Consider the following 16,747-nt stretch of genomic DNA (forward strand, 5'->3'; position numbering starts at 1 on the left):
AATGGATTCCTCGTGCGGAGAGCAATCCATTGGTGGGGTCACACGTTCGGTTCGAGTCGCATTTAGCGACTCTGGAGCTCTAAACGCGTTTCGAGTTTTGGCCGCCTGCGCCGGTCTTCTGGCCCACTGTGGGGCGGACAGACACCTGGCCGAGGGACTTGCAGAGACGCGGAGCGAGTGCGGCGGGTCGGCGATGCGGCACCATTTGGCCGATTGCTTCCAAGCTTCCAGCAGACTGGTTCCGAGAGGCGTCTGTCTCTCTCGCACTCGCAGGGGGCGGCCCTCGAGTGCGAGAGAGACAGAGAGAGACTCTCGGAATCAGTCTGCCGGCACTCTCCTACGAGATGGCGTCGCCGCAACGCCGCAGCCCGAGCCGCAGCCCGCGGGTCACCCAGGACGGATAGTCCGGACGGATAGTCCGCCGCGACGCGGTGGCTCCAACGTGCTCCGGTCCAGCCACCGCTGCGCTTTCAGTCATCCCAAAAAGGTTTCTGTTCGTTGCTTTTTTTGCGCGGTGGTTCGCACCCGGCCGAATAAATCGACTGTTGAGTCGAACCCTACTGGAACCGAAGGAGGCTCGTTTATTTTTGAGGTGCCACTGCTGCAACGACTCGTGCAACTACACTGCCCGGGTTTGTTGTTGTTGTTTCTTTGATGCCCGGCTGGCTGGCCCGCGCTGTCCCGGCCCGCTAATTCCAAACAGCCAATCACGCGAACGCAGCGAACGCACGTGGACAGCTGCATTGTCGGCCCGACTCGTCCGCTTGCGAATCGCGTTGCGAATCCACTCGGCACAATGGCGCGCCACAGCGGTGCAACACAATTACCGTCATCAATAATAAGGTAATATACTTTGTCAACGATGCTGTGTTGCCGCTGTGGCACGCCGCCCCACTCGGCGGGGCGGGCGAGCGAGCGAGAGAGAGAGAGAGAGAGAGAGAGAGAGAGAGAGAGAGAGAGAGAGAGAGAGAGAGAGAGAGAGAGAGCATGCTCGGAGCCGGGTCGCCGAGCCGCCGCCGCGCCGAGTTTCCGTTTGTGTTGGAGTGTGTGAGTAAGGTATGCGGTCGTACTGGTTTCTGAGCACACGGAGAGTCAGCGCTCGTGTGTGTGTGAGAGAGGGGAGAGAGAGAGAGAGAGAGAGAGTGAGAGGAGAGAGCGTAGGGGTGCGTGTGCGAGAGTGTGCGCGTGTTCTTGCGGATGAAGGAATTGATGACGTCTGCCAACAAAGTTTCCACTATCGACACGGCTATATTGCCCTCGGCACCAGATCCGAGGTGCCCGCCGCCGCAAGGCCTGCCGGGCCTGCCAACACCACCACCATCCGCCCGCCGCGCCGCCGAGGCCCACTCGCCCGGGCTATTCATCATAGCGGCCATAGCGGCCGTGCCCCTGCGCGCGCCGAACGGGAACGGATCCGGCGAGAAGTGACCATCACCATCACCATGGACCATGACCATCACCACTATCACCATGACCATAGCCATCACCGTGGACCATGACCATCACCATGACCATCACCATGGACATCGCCATGACCATATGACCATGACCACGACCGCCACGACCACGACCGAGACCACGACCATGATGACAGCCAGGTGAAGCTTGATTTGCCGTGACCCAGTGCCCAGTGCGTTGGCTGCGTTCGATGACCCATTGTCTGGGCGCAGGCGCGGCTTGCCGAGGCCTGGCCCATTGGAATGACAATGGCCACGCTCGGCCCACGCCGCGTCATATATAACGGATATCATGGCCGATCTGTTAAAATATACGTCGCGAGGAGGGGCCCGGAACCCTGTCAAAAGCGAAGCGCTTTTCCGGTTTTACGTTTTTTTACGAGTCCTTTTTACGGTCTTGTTGGCAGCGCGCCGGCCTTAAGGGCGCCTCGTAACCGGGTAAGTGGGTTACGGGGGATAAACTCGGCGGTTATGTGTGCGATTGGCGGTTGCCGAACTACAAAGAGGACAAAGTGCGGTGCCTGGGATGCGGTGGCGGAGGCACGGAGGGGGAGAGAGGGAGGGAGCAGCAAACGCCTGTCAAGTCTCGGGTAGGCACTCCCGACGACGCGATGCACGGCGGAACGGCCTACCTCACAGGCGCTAGCGCTAAAGTTCGCTCCCTAGTGGGCCAGAAAAACCGCTGGAGGCAGCCGAAACTCTGGACGCGTTCCGAAATCGCTAAATGGGGCTCGAACTGAACGTGTGACCCCACCAATGGATTGCTCTCCGAACGAGGAATCCATTGGTGGCGTCACACGTTCGGTTCGAGTCCCTTAGCGGATCTGGAGCTCAAAACGCGCCCAGAGTTTTGGCCACCTGCACCGGTCTTCTGGCCCACTGTGGGCTCCCATCCCGGCAGGCAAAAAGCAACAAAAAGCCGCAAAAAGCACGCCAAGGGGACGGGGGAGATTTGTGTGCATCCCGACAGATTGAATCCTGTGAAACCGTCGAAGCTCGAGTATTGTGGCACGCCATTTCCCCACGTCAAAACGGCCCCGATACCTATCGCCATCTCTCTCGCACGCCGCCGTTCCCAGGCCGCGGCGAGCCCCGTCCGCCCCCGTCCGCCCCCGTCCGCCCCCGTCCGCCCCCGTCCGCCCCCGCCGCCCCCGTCCGCCCCCGTCCGCCCCCGTCCGCCCCCGTCCGCCCCCGTCCGCCCCCGGTCCGCCCCCGCCGCCCCCGGCCGCCCCCGTCCGCCCCCGCCGCCCCCGTCCGCCCCCGTCCGCCCCCGTCCGCCCCCGTCCGCCCCCCGTCCCCGCCCCCGTCCGCCCCCGGTCCGCCCCCAGCCGCCATGCATGTGATTTGTGCCTCCCCCGCGGCTCGGCTTGGCTCGGCCCGCCCCGGCTGCCTTGGGCTTGACTTCCTCCTGGCACTTCTTCTCCAGGCTGAGCTAATTTTCTGCTCAGCCTGAACACTTTCTCACGCGCGTGCCGCTAAACTTTCGGCCGCCCCCGCCTCGCGTGTTCCCGCAAAAACAAGTCGTTCAGAACGGCACGCCTAATGTGGGCGAGCGAATTCACAAACTAGTGAGGAAATTTCTGCGAGGCCGGGAAATTCCTCAAATTCGGGGACGGGAAATTTCTCGTGAGGTTGACGCGGGCTGGGAAATTTCCCGGCGCGTGAGCAACTTTGTCCGGAAACGGATCGCGCCATAATTCAAGAGTGAATATCCCGGACGCGATTGGAGTGAGCGGCGCGCTGTGCGTTTGATATGCAAATGACGTGGTTCCGCGTCCCGGCCTCCGCGGCCTCCGCCTCGCCGACCCAACTTTGACCTTCGGCCGTGTTCGGGCAATCGCTTCAAACAAAACAAATAAACAACTCTCGCGGAGCGCGGCGCGTCACACAATCCTCTCAAGTTTCTTCACCGAAAACAAAGTCCGCGCGCGCGCGTGTGTGTGTTTGTGTGTGTGTGTGTGTGTGTATGAGTGTGTGAGTGTGTGAGTGTGTGTGGGAATGTGGGGGTGGAGGTCGGTGATGGAGAGACCGCGGCAACAGGGCCAAGGGGCTATAGACGGCGGGGGCAAAGGAGTGCCAAAATTTATGGCCGCGAAGTACGTACCTAAATTTAGCTCGCCGGAGCCCGCGGCCCCGCACTGCGCCAGTGCCCTCCTTCTGCCAAACCGGAAATGACAAAAGGCGGAAGCGGAAGAAAGGCTAGGAAGAGGTTGATTGGGAATGGATTGCAATACCGCCCCGATTCCTTCATACATCATTTTTTTCGGAGACGCGTGCACAACCATCCGCCAAAACAAACATAGTGCTGAAACTATTGGCACTGGAACGAAACATTTGGAGGACAGGTGTCGTATTAGCTAGTTTATATAGAAAATTTGATTTAGATTCCCGGAAACGGTTCACGAAGTTAGTTTGGTCTTTCAAGGCTTGAAGTTCGCCCAAAGACGACGGCGGCAAGTCGTTGCCGTGCGATCCTCGCGGATTCCCACCTCGCCCTGCGTGACGCGTGACGCCGAGTTATGAAATCGTCCGTCTCTCTCGCACTCCCGGTGCCTCGCGGCGCTCCGTCGGGGTGCGAGAGAGGCAGAGTGTGTTGGAGACGGAGCGCTCCCCCGGCGGGTCGCAGCAGCCGTCGCCGCACGTCGCCGTCGTCGCGGTCCTCGGCGTCCTCGGGGAGCGGCTGCGACCGCGACGCGCCGGCACACCGTGAAACCGTGAAACCGCGCCTTGAGGAAACCGAGGAAATCACCAAAGTTGGCAACAATGGCGCGGCCGATTTTACCGCTCCGCGTTCCCGCCGTCCTCCGTCAAGGCGGCAAGCAGCGGCAAGCAGGCTGAAGGGTTCCGCAGTGGAATTCACAACGCCGCGTGCCCTGTCGCGGGACAGGCAGACAGAGCTGCCGCCGTCCAAAGCGCGCTGTCTGCCGGGACGGCCGGGACGGCTGGGACGGCCGGGACACACCGCAGGGCACCGCAGGGCGCGAGTGAGTGAGTGCGAGAGAGACGGAGAGCGGGTCGCCTGGCCGCCTCACCCTTCCAGCCGACGGCCTACGTGTGCGGACTGCTGTCGGGCCGGGATCAAGCGGCAGAGGGGCGAGGGCGCAACAATTTTTGTTTTTAAATTGATTCCCCCGCCAGCGCGCGTCCCCGTCATCTCTCTCTCTCTCTCTCTCTCTCTCTCTCTCTCTCTCTCTCTCTCTCTCTCTCTCTCTCTCTCTCTCTCTCTCTCTCTCTCTCCCGCGCACACGACGCGCCTTGAGCACGCCGTAAAGCACGGGGCGTAAATTAAACGATAAGCGCCGGGCGCGTGGCACGAAAATTAACACCGTCAAGCAGCGCCGTTTTCTCGACTATTTTGCAATTTCGGCTGTAGTTTCGAAATTTTCCCCGTTTTGTTTCTCGTTGTTGATAAAAGTTATGCGGTACAAGTTTTGCCAATTTGTTTTTCTTTTCAACGGTGGATAAAAGAATAACAGATTTGCTCGTTTTTGTCGTAATGCAATTTTTCAAAATTAAGGGACCTGGTTTACTCTTTCCAGTGTACTTTTGCTTGGCGGAATTACCGCAGCCAACAGGCGTACTGACCGCCTTAGGCCCCGCATGCACATGTGTGTGGAGACTAATGGGTGCCGAGATAGCTGGCCGACCCTCGGCACGGCACGGCACGGCACGGCTTGGTTCGGCTGGGCACGGCATGGCTCGGCTCGGCTCGGCTCGGCTCGGCTCGGCACGGCTCGGCACGGTGCGGCTCGGCACGGCACGACGAGCTGGCCGATAGCCAACCGACTGGAGATACGAGGGGGCATTGCAGTTAAGCCCCCCGAAGCGTTTGCTCTTTTGTCTCAAGTCCCGCCGCGATCGCGCGGCCTCGGCGGACAATTTTTTTTTTCGAACGCCATGGCGACGTGTGAAAGTGTTTGGAAGGGAGAGAAATGTTGTCGCGGCACTGCGTGACTCACCGAGCGGGGTTTCCCTTACCGGAAAGTCAAATCACGCTCTTCTTCACACCACTGGCCTCCACCGCCTTCCTAAATCAATTGGGCGGGATTCCGAATTTACAGTGGGGCAGGAGACCGGTGGAGGCGGCCGAAACTCCAGACGCGTTTTGAGCTCTAGAGTCGCTAAACAGGACTCGAACCGAGCGTGTGACCCCACTAATGGACTCCTCGTTCGGAGAGCAATCCATTGGTGTAGTCACGTGGCCGGTTCGTGGCGAGACTCACCTTGGCCGGCACCTTCCCCAGCGCGTTCTCGATGTACTCGCGCTCGCGGGGGTCGATCCTGGGGTGCTGGGCCGGCGTGTCGAAGACGCACAAGTGCCACGGGATGTACCACAGCACGCCCAGCGCGCCGAACACGTAGAAGGCCATGGGCCAGCCGCTCAGGAAGTCCATGTCGCACAGCAGGCCGCTCACCGGCATGCAGATCACGGTGCCCAGGTAGCCGCCTGAACCAAACAGCAAGCTTAAGTGTTGCTAATTTTCTGTTTTTGATTGTGTGTTTGAAACTGCTTTGTTAAAGTTGTTTGTGTATTTGGTCAGCATTCGTTTTTCTACGTTTGTTTCTGGGAAAATCGGAAAAGTTCGATACGCCAGAGGCAGCCTCCCTCACCCCCCGCACTCCTCGCTCACCTTTTCAGACCCCACACTTTTAATTTACCGCGAAGGTACGAAAATAAAAACGCGACAAAACGAGATTATAAAAACATACTGAAAGGTCGAGAATCAATGCTGCTGCCGGTGGTGCTGTTGGTGTTGGATCCGGAACTTGGTGCCGACCAGAGTTGGGTTCACCGTTCCCTTCCAATTGAATCGTTGGACCACTTTTCCTCGTCTTTACAAAGAAGTAAGACCCCGTCACCTCCCCCCCTTCCCCCTCCCCCCTTTCCCCTCCCCCTTCCCCTCCCCTCTCCCCCTCCCCTCCTAATGAGAGCCCCACCGTGGTGCACCGCCGCCATGACGGAGTCGTTTCACGCTGTTTGCATCCCGCCTTCATAATGTTATTCATGAGAAATTTCACACAACGCGCGATACTCCGCGCGGAAGTCCCCGCGGCCGGCCGGCAGTCTTCCAGACCGGAAGTGGGGAGAGAGAGAGAGAGAGAGAGAGAGAGAGACAGAGAGAGAGAGAGAGAGAGAGAGAGAGAGAGAGAGAGAGAGAGAGAGAGAGAGAGAGAGAGAGAGAGAGAGAGAGAGAGAGAGAGAGAATGAGAGAGAGAGAGAGAGAGAGAGAGAGAGAGAGAGAGAGAGAGAGAAAGAGAGAGAGAGAGAGACAGAGAGAGAGAGAGAGAGAGAGAGAGGGGGAAGGCGAGGTGCGACAGGTAGAGAAAAGCCCAAAGAAAAATAAATTAGAGAAGAAAGCAAAAGTCTCGCGCGTTAACAGGAAATTAAGTTTAAACCGCGCGCGCTGAACTGGCCGCCAACTGACACATAAAACCGGCGGGCGTTTCCTTGGAGTGCGAGTGAGTGCGTTGCCGTCGCCATTCCTGGCACGAGGCGCGTCTCTTGCTCTTTGCTTTTCACTCTCCTCTCCTCTTTAACCGACAGACTGGATGCAGAACAACGTCACCCTGTCTCTCTCGCGCTCTTTGGGCGATGGCCCGGAAGCGCCCGCGGAGTCGCGGGTAGGCAACGCGGTGCTCTGGCGCGTTGGGCGGGACTGCAGCAGCAGCAGACTGCTTTCGTCGCTCTGGCTCTCTCGCACCTCTCCGGGGCGCTCATGAGTGCAAAAGAGACAGAGCGACGAAAATCGGTCTGCAGCAGCAGGACGCGGACCGGGACGAGAGAAGACGATAAATGAGATTTTCCGAGGTCGTGCGCCCCCTTCCCTCCTCCCCCCCCCTCCCGGTGCGGAAGGGTGGCCTCTGCGGCGGCGAGGTGGTGACTGCCCCATTTATGCCGTCTCTGTCGCACCCACGGCCCAGCCGGTGTCTTCCGAATGGCATCGGGCCACACGTGCGCTTCCACCTGTCTGTCTGTCTGTCTGTCCGTCCGTCTGTCCGTCCGTGTCGAAGCCAGTCTGTTAGTGCGTCTGCCGCTTTACTGCGGGCCTTGTCCCCACTAAACCTCGGCCATCTGGCCGTCTGGCCGGAGGCTGCTGGAGGCTGCTGGAGGCACTGGAGGGAGGCTGCTTTGCCGACGCACACCTGGCCGGCTTCGCCGAACCGCCCTCCCCCCCTCTTCCCTTTTCCCGGAAACAAGCTCATTTGCTACGAATTAGCGATTGGTATAATGGAAAGCCGGTTTCGCTTTTGTGTGCGCCGATCGCGAGGCGCGGACAGGGCGGACAGGGCGGACCGAGGGGCGGGCGGCACGACGGTCACAATGCAGAGCCATGCAGAGCCATGCACGGCCCGCAAAACAATGCCCCGTGATGGACGCTCGCAACAAAAACCGGCCAATAACAATAACAACGAGAACAAGGCGGGGGGGGGCGTGTTCTCGAAACCGATTACCACCAAAACATTTTCCTATACCGACCCAACATGCAGCGCCAAAGTGAATTGATCACATCAGTCGAGAGAGAGAAAAGGATGGAGAGAGCGAGACATCGAGCGAAAAGCGCGCGCACACACACACTCTCTCTCTCTCTCTCTCTCTCTCTCTCTCTCTCTCTCCTCTCTCTCCTCTCTCACCACACACACACACAATGGCACGCGTGGCCGCACCCACGCACATCACTGGCGCACAAAATAGCATAGCGCGTCGTGTGGGTTCATTTGGTGGCTGCCACAGAAAGCTTTTGATGACGTTCGTACCGCGAACCCTCTCAGCCAGAGAGAGAGAGAGAGAGAGAGAGAGAGAGAGAGAGAGAGGAGAGAGAGAGGGGGGGGAGAGGGGGGGCGGTTACGTGCGTGTGGCTAAGTGTATTTGTGTGCGGTGGGAGTGAACACACTACCCTGCTAAGGCTAAGCTAGACGTTGTATGCTCGCGCGCATAGTGTAGTGTGTCACAGGGTGTGAAGGGGGGAGGGGAGGGGAGGGGGAGGGGGAGGGGTAAGGGCACAAGCTTCCCCTCGGGCTCCTCCAGCATGGGTGGCGGGTAGCACCGTGTTCCTCCTACATATACAAACACGTTCACCCGCACGCGTGCGCTCACACACACACACATACACACAGCACCCTGCCAAATCCACACATACGTACGCAGGGGGTTGGCAATACGTGCACTATAAAGGAAACATATTAGGGATGGAGGGTGGATTGTCGGGACGTCTGCACAGTTCAACGGTCCTGCACTGTCAAAAAGTCATGCCAACACAACACTGAGGGAGTATTTGCAGGAGTTAATCTGTTTGCCAGAGGTCTTCGAAACTACCCAGGCACGGTGTTTTTTTGACGGTGTACCTACAAGCACGCAGCGCCGTCGCCGTTCCGCGCCACACCGACGCACGCAGTGGCGTCTGCCTGGCTGGGCTGGGCGGGCGGGGTCGGCGCGCGCGATAGGTCAGAGCCATAACACGTTTCCATCCCCGCCGAGATGTTCCCTCTCTCTCTCTCTCTCTCTCTCTCTCTCTCTCTCTCTCTCTCTCTCTCTCTCTCTCTCGTACGGCAGCAGCAGACTCATTACGCGTGCCCAAGGGAGTCTGAACACGCTCGTGTGTGTGTGTGTGTGTGTGTGTGTGTGTGTTGGCTCCTAGAGGAGGGCTTTGTCAATGCCCCCTCAGGTCTGCGCCCCTGTATTGCGTCCCGCCGTGGACGGAACGGCAGAGCTAATAACTTGCCGGCCGGGCTGCCGTTCCCGGCCGTTCCCACATTAAAAACACAACAACACTGTCTGATTCGGGGAGGTCCGGCCAGCTGCAACCGCGTGGCCCTCTTCCCCTGCCCGGCTTATCCGAAAAAAAAAAGGCTGGGTAGTGCCTTGCGCTCCAGCCTGGGCCAGCCTGGGCCCCTGGAGGACAAGGACAGTAGGCCAGAAGACCGGCGGAGGCGGCCAAAACTCTAGACGCGTTTTGAGCTCCAGAGTCACTATGACTAGAATCGAACGTGTGACCCCTCCAATGGATTGGTCTCAGAACGGGGAATGCATTGGTGGGGTCACACGTTCGGTTCGAGTCCCAGCGACTCTGGAGCTCAAAACGCGTCTAGAGTTTTGGCCGCCTCCGCCCGTCTTGGCTCACTGCGCTTCGCTCACTAGCGGGTACCTGTATACACCGTCGCGAAGCGACTGCGCTCGGCCGGCGGGGCCCACTTGGAGATCATGTACTGGATGGCGGGAAAGGTGACGCCCTGCAAAAAGAAAGTTCGAAAACACCTGAATAACTTTTCAAACGATGCGGCGCGCCACTGCAAGAAAATAATATTAAGTAAAACACCGTCATTTTCGCAAAAAAAAAAAAAAAACGGCGTTACTGCAAAAAAAAGACGCAGTCACTTTTTAAAAAAATAGGGCGCCTAGTGAGCTCGCCCACTCCGCTTTTAATTAAAACTGACATTTCTCGGCGGTTACCCCGCCAGGGCGGCGCGCGTTCCTTTAAATTGGCCCAAATTCGCAGCCAGACGTTCCAACGGTTCCAACGTCCCTCCTGGCGTGTTACTGTGTTGGCGTCAGGCCTCGCGGGCCCCGCCGAGGGCAGCCCCTCCCCGTCCCGGCCGTCCCGGTCCACGGCTGCAGCCCTCCTGCAGACTGATTCCGAGGAGTCGCCGCTCTGTCTCTGTCGCGCTCGCGGGGCGCTCTCACGGGTGCGAGAGACACAGAGCGACGTCTCCTCGGAATCAGTCTGCTGTTACTCTAATTCCATTCCCGAATCTTAAGAAGCGGCGCGGCGGGATAGCCGTCCCGGGCCGTCCCCCGACGGGCTGTCTCTCTCTCGTCGCACCGTCTCTCTCGCACTCGCCCCGGCCGCCCCGGCCCGGCCGCAGGTGCGAGAGAGACGGCGGCGTGCGACCCGCCCGTCGGGTCGGCGGGAAATGAGGGCCCTATTCACAGTGTCGCGGCCCTTTGGCAGTATCGCAGTGTCGCGTCCTCAAACATAAAGATGTTCGCCTTTTTTCCCTCGACTCGTTCATCAATTTCCCTGCCAGCCAGGCGCGGCCAGGCAGGGCCTTTTAATTCGCGGAATCGACCGTCTCCGGAGGGCCGCACAGTGGGCCAGAAGACCAGCGGAGGTGGCTAAGAGTCTTGACGCGTTTTGAGCTCCAGAGTCGCTGAATGGAACTCGGGCCGAACGTGTGACCCCGCCGATGGATTCCTCGTTCGGAGAGCAATCCTTTGGTGGGGTCACACGTTCGCTTCGAGCCCCATAGCGACTCTGGAGCTCAAAACGCGTCCAGGATTTTGACCGCCTGCACCGGTCTTCTCGGCCCACTGTGGGCCATGGCCGGCAAAAGGTAAGCGGAGTCAGCGGGTCAGCGCCAAAGTGTGTACACGGCACTGTACAGCGGGGCGGCGTGTCTCGGGATGGGATTAGGACGCCTTTGACATCCTGCGAGTCATTCAGGACTGACAAGATAGACGGGCCGAGCTGCGGAGGAGGGAGAGAGGGAGAGAGAGAGAGAGAGAGAGAGAGAGAGAGAGAGAGAGAGAGAGAGAGAGAGAGAGAGAGAGAGAGAAAGGGGGGGGGGGGCGGAGAGACAGAGCAATCAGCTCAAGTGGACAAAGAGCGGGTCCGGCAAGATGCGCCGCGTCGGCCGCTCCTGCACTCAACGCACTTAGGCTTAGGTGCACTTCTCCGGCCCATTCCTAACCGAGCCGCCCCGACCCTCCGACCCTCCGACCCTTCGCTCGGCCCAATCCCCTCCCCACCATCCTTCGGCGCTGCAACCCCGACCCTTCCTTCCAGGCCTATTTTCCTGGCTTCAATTTCGTTCCGGTTTTCAGTATTTCTTACACGGGGGAGGGGAAATCACCGGAACCTCAAACCTAAAAACCTTTTTTGTTTGGGGGGGGGGGAGTGATGCTCATTATTTATCCGGTTTGCTTGGCAGTTGAGTTGGTCGATCGGGGTCGCGATTCCGGAACTCGCTCGCAGCGAAAGCAGCGAAAGCAGCGAAAGCCTGCCGGCGAAGTTGGTCCTCGGTGTTCCCACTCCGCGACTGGCTGCTGCAGCACTGCTAAATGCACCCCTCGCACCGCTTTCCGCTAAAACTCCCGCATTGTTTATGACTTTCCACCCGTTCCACCGCTCCGTCTCTCTCGCACCGCAGCGGGACGCCGCGGGACGCCGCGTGAGTGCGAGCGAGACGGCGAAAGCACTGTTTGGAATGAGGCCGCAGTGTATCGGTTATTGCCGTGCCAAGTTCGCAGCCGGCCCCAGGCCCCAGGCCGCGCTGGCCTGGACCGTCTGCCTGGACTCCACAGAGCAGACCGACTGACCCCTATAGTTTGCGTTCCCCGCCCCGCTCTGCCCCGCCGGTACCCGAAAGCTCGAAGGCTTGCCGACGGCTTGCCTGAAGCCCCAGGGCTTGCCGAAGGCCCGAAGGCCCGAAGGCCCGAAGGCCCGAAGGCAGTGGTGTAATTTTCGGCACCGTTAACGCCACCAGCAGTGCCATCATTAGACTCCATTGTTCCCGAACTAACAACTGTGAGTGAGAAAGCGGGGCCCCGCCGACCAGAGCCAGACCGAGCCAGAGCCACGGCCGGCTGGCCGGCCTGAGGCGACCTCCACTTCTTCGCAGAAAGTTGAGGGCGAAAGCGGGCGAAGGGTTTGCAAATAAGGGGGCCTCATTCACTGGCACGAAGCGCAGCGTCCTTCCCGCAGCGTCCTCCACGTGGGGGCACCCTTTCAGCTGGAGGGCCCAGGACGGCCGAGAGCGGCCGAGAGACGCATGCCGAAGGCAGGCAACGCGCCGCGCGACGCAAAGTGGGTTGTAAAACACGCGAGGGTGTAGCGACCTGATGGACTCGCCGAGCGCTGGCCGGATCGAACCGAACCCCGGGCTAGCCGGGCTATCGCACTCGGCTTCACTCGGGCCCCGTTAGTGCTCCATATTGGACCGCCCTCGAGCGCCGCGGCGCGTCCTCGATTTAACTACCCCTTTCTGCTGCTTCCGCCCCTATTGTCATCGATGCCGTGCAGACTATTCGTCTCAAGACCCTCAAGACCCTCAAGAAGGCTCTCAAGGCCGCCCATCACGCTCGGCCCTTCGATGCGCCGGCCTTTCTCCCGGCAGCCCTCAAACCGACCCTTCAAGTCCAATTGCTCCGACCCATGACCTAATACCCGTTCGCACGACCCTTTCCCCGCGACCCTTCCCTCACGACTTTATTCCCACGACCCTTTCCCCACGGCTCTTTTCCACGACCCTTTACCTTACGACCCGTTTCCCCAACCCTTTTCCCACGACCTTTTTCGACACGACCCTTTTCCCACGACCCTTTTCCACAACCCTACCCCCGCGACCCGTCGGTCCGGACAGTGGCCGCGTCCGCTGCCTCGCTGTCGGCCAAGCATGCTCCTCGACCCAACTCTTGCGAGACGGCCGGCCGTCCGGTTGCATCCCATTCCATCCGCGCAACAAGGACAACAACAACAATCAACAACAAGAACCGAGTTATTTGCAACAATGTTCGCTCGGCGAACAAGGCCAGCACGGCGGCCGCCTCGGAGTCCACGCCACGCCATGACCTGCCACGACCACCCCGCCCCGCCCCGCCCCGCCCCGCCGCGATAGTGGTGGCATTCATTCCGTCTGCACCGCACACACGGCAGCGTGTCCGGCACTACTCCTGATTGGGCAAAGCATGCGCGCATTCACATCCAATCGTTGGACGCCCGCTGCGCCCGTTGGCGTGGAATGCGTCCAGATAGCGCCACCGTGTCAGGACGAACCGGTTAGAGGGGTGGGGTGGGGGAGCTCGGTGGCGCACGCTTCCTCGCATTCAGCCGCACCGCGCCGCCATGCCGCCAGGCGCGCGCCACCGCACGTTCGCTGATGATTGCATTCTCTACCAAACTAAAAAGCCAAAAAGCCGAAAAGCCACACGTCGCGGTCGTCCCTTTTCCCGCCTTTCTCGTTTGATCGCTCCGGATCTGCCGCGGCCGGTTTGTTTCAAAGATAAGTTATGCAGGTCGCCGCTGTAAGCAATGCCCCGCAACGCCGCGTGCGGGGCGGGAAAAATGCAGTCGTGATTAGGGGAAGGGGGAGGGGGGGACAGTGTAGCCGCATAAGTAGGCGAAAAAAGGGTTTCCAACCTCGGGGTGCCAACAGGGCGACCTCTTGACTACGAGGCACTGATGTCGCCTCATCCCGCCTCGTTCGCTGGCTGCGAGGTTGGCAACCCTCGCGCCCCTGTGGCTGCACTGGTGGAAGAAGGTGGCCGGGAGGAGGGGCGAGCGCCCGCGAAAGCGAGGGTAGGCAACCCGCGGGCACGCCGGTCGGCGGGTTTGCCCACCTCGCGGGCGCTCGGCCAAACCTCCAGACGCGTTTTGCTCTGACTCGCTAAACAGGACACGAACCGACCGCGCGACCCCGCCAACGGATTCCTTGTTCGGAGAGCAATCATCCATTGGTGGGGTCACGGTTCGAGTCCCACTTAGCGACGCTCTGGAGCTCAAAACGCCTCCACCGGTCTTCTGGCTGACTGGTTTCATTTCTCGAAATCAATCTGCGGCGTTCCTGGAATCGCGGTGCGTGGACGGCAAGTTTCGCTAGTAGTCTGAGCACGGCATTCCACCCCACTTCGGTTCGGCCGGGCAAGGCGCGGCGCGGCGTGGCGGTGCACGGCGAGGCTACATCGGGGAACACAACCCGGAGACCGCGGCCGCCCTGGCCGCCCTGGCTGCCACGGGGATCGGTATGACGTTACCCGGAATGCCGCGAGTATTGTGCGCGGCGCTCTGCCAGCGCATAGCACCGCGGATAAACGCATCGGAGCAAACGGACTTTTCGCCCGACCGCATTTCGCGAATGGCCAGACAGGCAGGTAGACAGGCGGACAGACACGCAGACAAACAGTCACGGGGTGAACGTTTTTCGCGCGATTTTGGTCGTCGCGTTACACAACTTGGCGCCGGTGAAACCCCGACAGACAGACAGACAGGCAGTCAGGCTGACAGACAGACAGACAGACAGACAGACAGACAGACAGACAGACAGACAGACAGACAGACAGACAGACAGACAGACAGACAGACAGACAGACAGACAGACAGACAGACAGACAGACAGACAGACAGACAGACAGACATCAGGAGGCAGATAGACACAGACAGACAGACAGACAGACAGACAGACAGACAGACAGACAGACAGACAGACAGGCGGTCTGAATAAAGACGAGGCAGACCCATGGATAGACAGCCAGACGGAGGAACAACAGAGGGACAGGCAATCTAGGAGGATCAACTATCGCTTCGAGAAGAAGGCTTTGCGCGAGGCTAAGGAGGAGCGCAGCAGCGCACGGCGCAGCACGGCGGCACCGAGGGGCACCCTGTTCGCAAAGCGACGCAAAGCGTGTCGCATGTGGCGCCGCATGAGCGGCAAGGCAGCCTCCCCGCCTCGCCCGCCTCGCCGACCAAGTAACCATGGTAACCGTTATATTCAATTTGGCGGCCGCGAAACAGCAGTAACGCGCGAGTATTATGTATCCTCTCACACGCACACACACGCACGCACGCCCACACTCACGTACGGGCGGCGAGAGCTAGTAAACCTCTTACAGGTGGGTGCCAGCCCGGCAGGCAAACACCATCAGCAGCAGGGGGTCGTCCGCGAGCGCGGTGCACAGTGGGCCCGAAGACCGGTGGAGGCGGACAAAACTCCAGGCGCGTTTTGAGCTCCAGAGTCGCTGAATGGGACTCGAACCGAACGCGGTGACCCCACCAATGGATTGCTCTCCGAACGAGGAATCCATTGGTGGGGTCACACGTTCGGTTCGAGTCCTGTTTAGCGACTCTGGAGCTCAAATCTTGTCCGGGATTTAGGCCGCCAGCGCCGGTCTTCCTGCCCACTGTTCGGTGGCGTGCTTACCTCGAAGAGCCCCTCCAGGAGGCGCACGGCGAAGAACCAGCCGCCACCGGCGCGGGCCAGGAAGGGGCTGGCGATGGTGAGCAGGGCGGTGCCCAGGGTGCCCACGCCGAACACCAGCTTGCCGCCGAGCCGCTCCGCCAAAAGCCCGCCGGGCAGCTGGCCCACCGCGTAGCCGTAGAAGAACCCCGACAGGATGAAGCCCTGGTAGCCCTCGTCCCACTCGAAGTCGCCGTCCTGGAGAACAAGAAGACCCTCAAGTCGCCGTTCTTCACTCGGCGCTGCCGCCGCGCTGCCGTCCATCCTGCGCGACCGGCGGTTATGCGCGGTAACGGCACCGCGTCGCCATTTAGCTTGTCTATAACTCAAAGGCTGCGGCGGCGCCCCGGCAGCACCCCGGCGCCCCGCTCCAAAATTGCCGTGCAGTTTATTTATAAGTGCGCACGGGTGTCCCGCACCTACACCGCCAGCAACGCCGGCACCGCAGGGTGCGGCCGGCCGGGTAAGTTTGCGGTGTGGCTGCGGCAAGCCTGGGGCAAGTCTGGGGTAAGTCTGAGGCAAGTCTAGGGTAAGTCTGGGGTAAATCTGAGGTAAGTCTGGGGTAAGTCGGAGGAAGTCAGCGCGTTGAAGTTCTGGAAGTCTGAGGTCAGTCTGAGATGTCTGAGGTCAATCTGAGGTCATTCCGAGGTCAGTCTCAGGTAAGTCTCAGGTAAGTCTGCGGTAACTCTGGGGTAAGTCTGGGGTAAGTCGGCCCGTTGATGTCTGCGGTAAGTCGACGCGGGATGGTGAAGTGGGGGGTACTGGGTGAGTTTGTAGCGCTAGATCGGCGTGATTGGCGCGGTGCGTTCGCACTAGTTCGCACCACGCTGCGCCGAGACTTTGACGTCGGGTAAGTTACAGCCTTGATAAGCGAGGCGGGTAACGGCGGGTAACGGCGAGTAGCGCAAGGCGTGTGTTCATTCTCCGCCGAAGTCCCCGCCCCACCGTAAGTGGGGGTAACTTTACCCCGGGTAAACCGAGCCACCCAAGTGGACTGGCTGGGATAACAAGGGCCTGCCTCGCCCGGCCCAGACGAGCGCATGGTGAGGTAGACACAGGCAGGCGGCGCAGCGCTGCGCAGCGCCCGCTCGAAAAAAAAAAAAACACCGACGAAGACTGCTCGCTCGCTCAGGCCCTCCATCAGGCACGCACCGCCCTCTCATAAGGCACTACAGCCTTCCAGGCCTTCCAGGCCTTCCAGGCGACCGCGCAGCGCAGCGTTGCCACATCAGTAGGCAAACACTCTCACGATGGACCGAAGGCCCATGACCCCTTGCCTACCTCGACGGCGTATTTTTTTCAAGAGCACAGCCCAGGTGTAGCCTGCTTGGTGGACAGGCTGA

The 16,747-nt window shown here is 60.2% G+C and overlaps 1 protein-coding gene across 1 annotated transcript in view; it reads right to left on the reverse strand.

The window, feature by feature from the left end:
- LOC117645668 (sialin-like) overlaps window positions 1–15,668 on the reverse strand; it is a 40,060-nt gene extending 24,392 nt beyond the window's left edge. Inside the window, exons 1-3 of the mRNA XM_034385971.1 lie at window positions 15,369–15,668; window positions 9,602–9,686; window positions 5,681–5,904 (exon numbers count right to left, since the gene is read on the reverse strand). Of these exons, the coding sequence (XP_034241862.1) occupies window positions 5,681–5,904; window positions 9,602–9,686; window positions 15,369–15,668 (609 nt within the window). The remainder of the gene's footprint in view (window positions 1–5,680; window positions 5,905–9,601; window positions 9,687–15,368) is intronic.
- Window positions 15,669–16,747: the final 1,079 nt, after the last annotated feature.

This window comes from Thrips palmi, unplaced genomic scaffold, assembly GCF_012932325.1.
Source record: "Thrips palmi isolate BJ-2018 unplaced genomic scaffold, TpBJ-2018v1 HiC_scaffold_10, whole genome shotgun sequence".
Taxonomy (NCBI): Eukaryota; Metazoa; Arthropoda; class Insecta; order Thysanoptera; family Thripidae; genus Thrips; species Thrips palmi.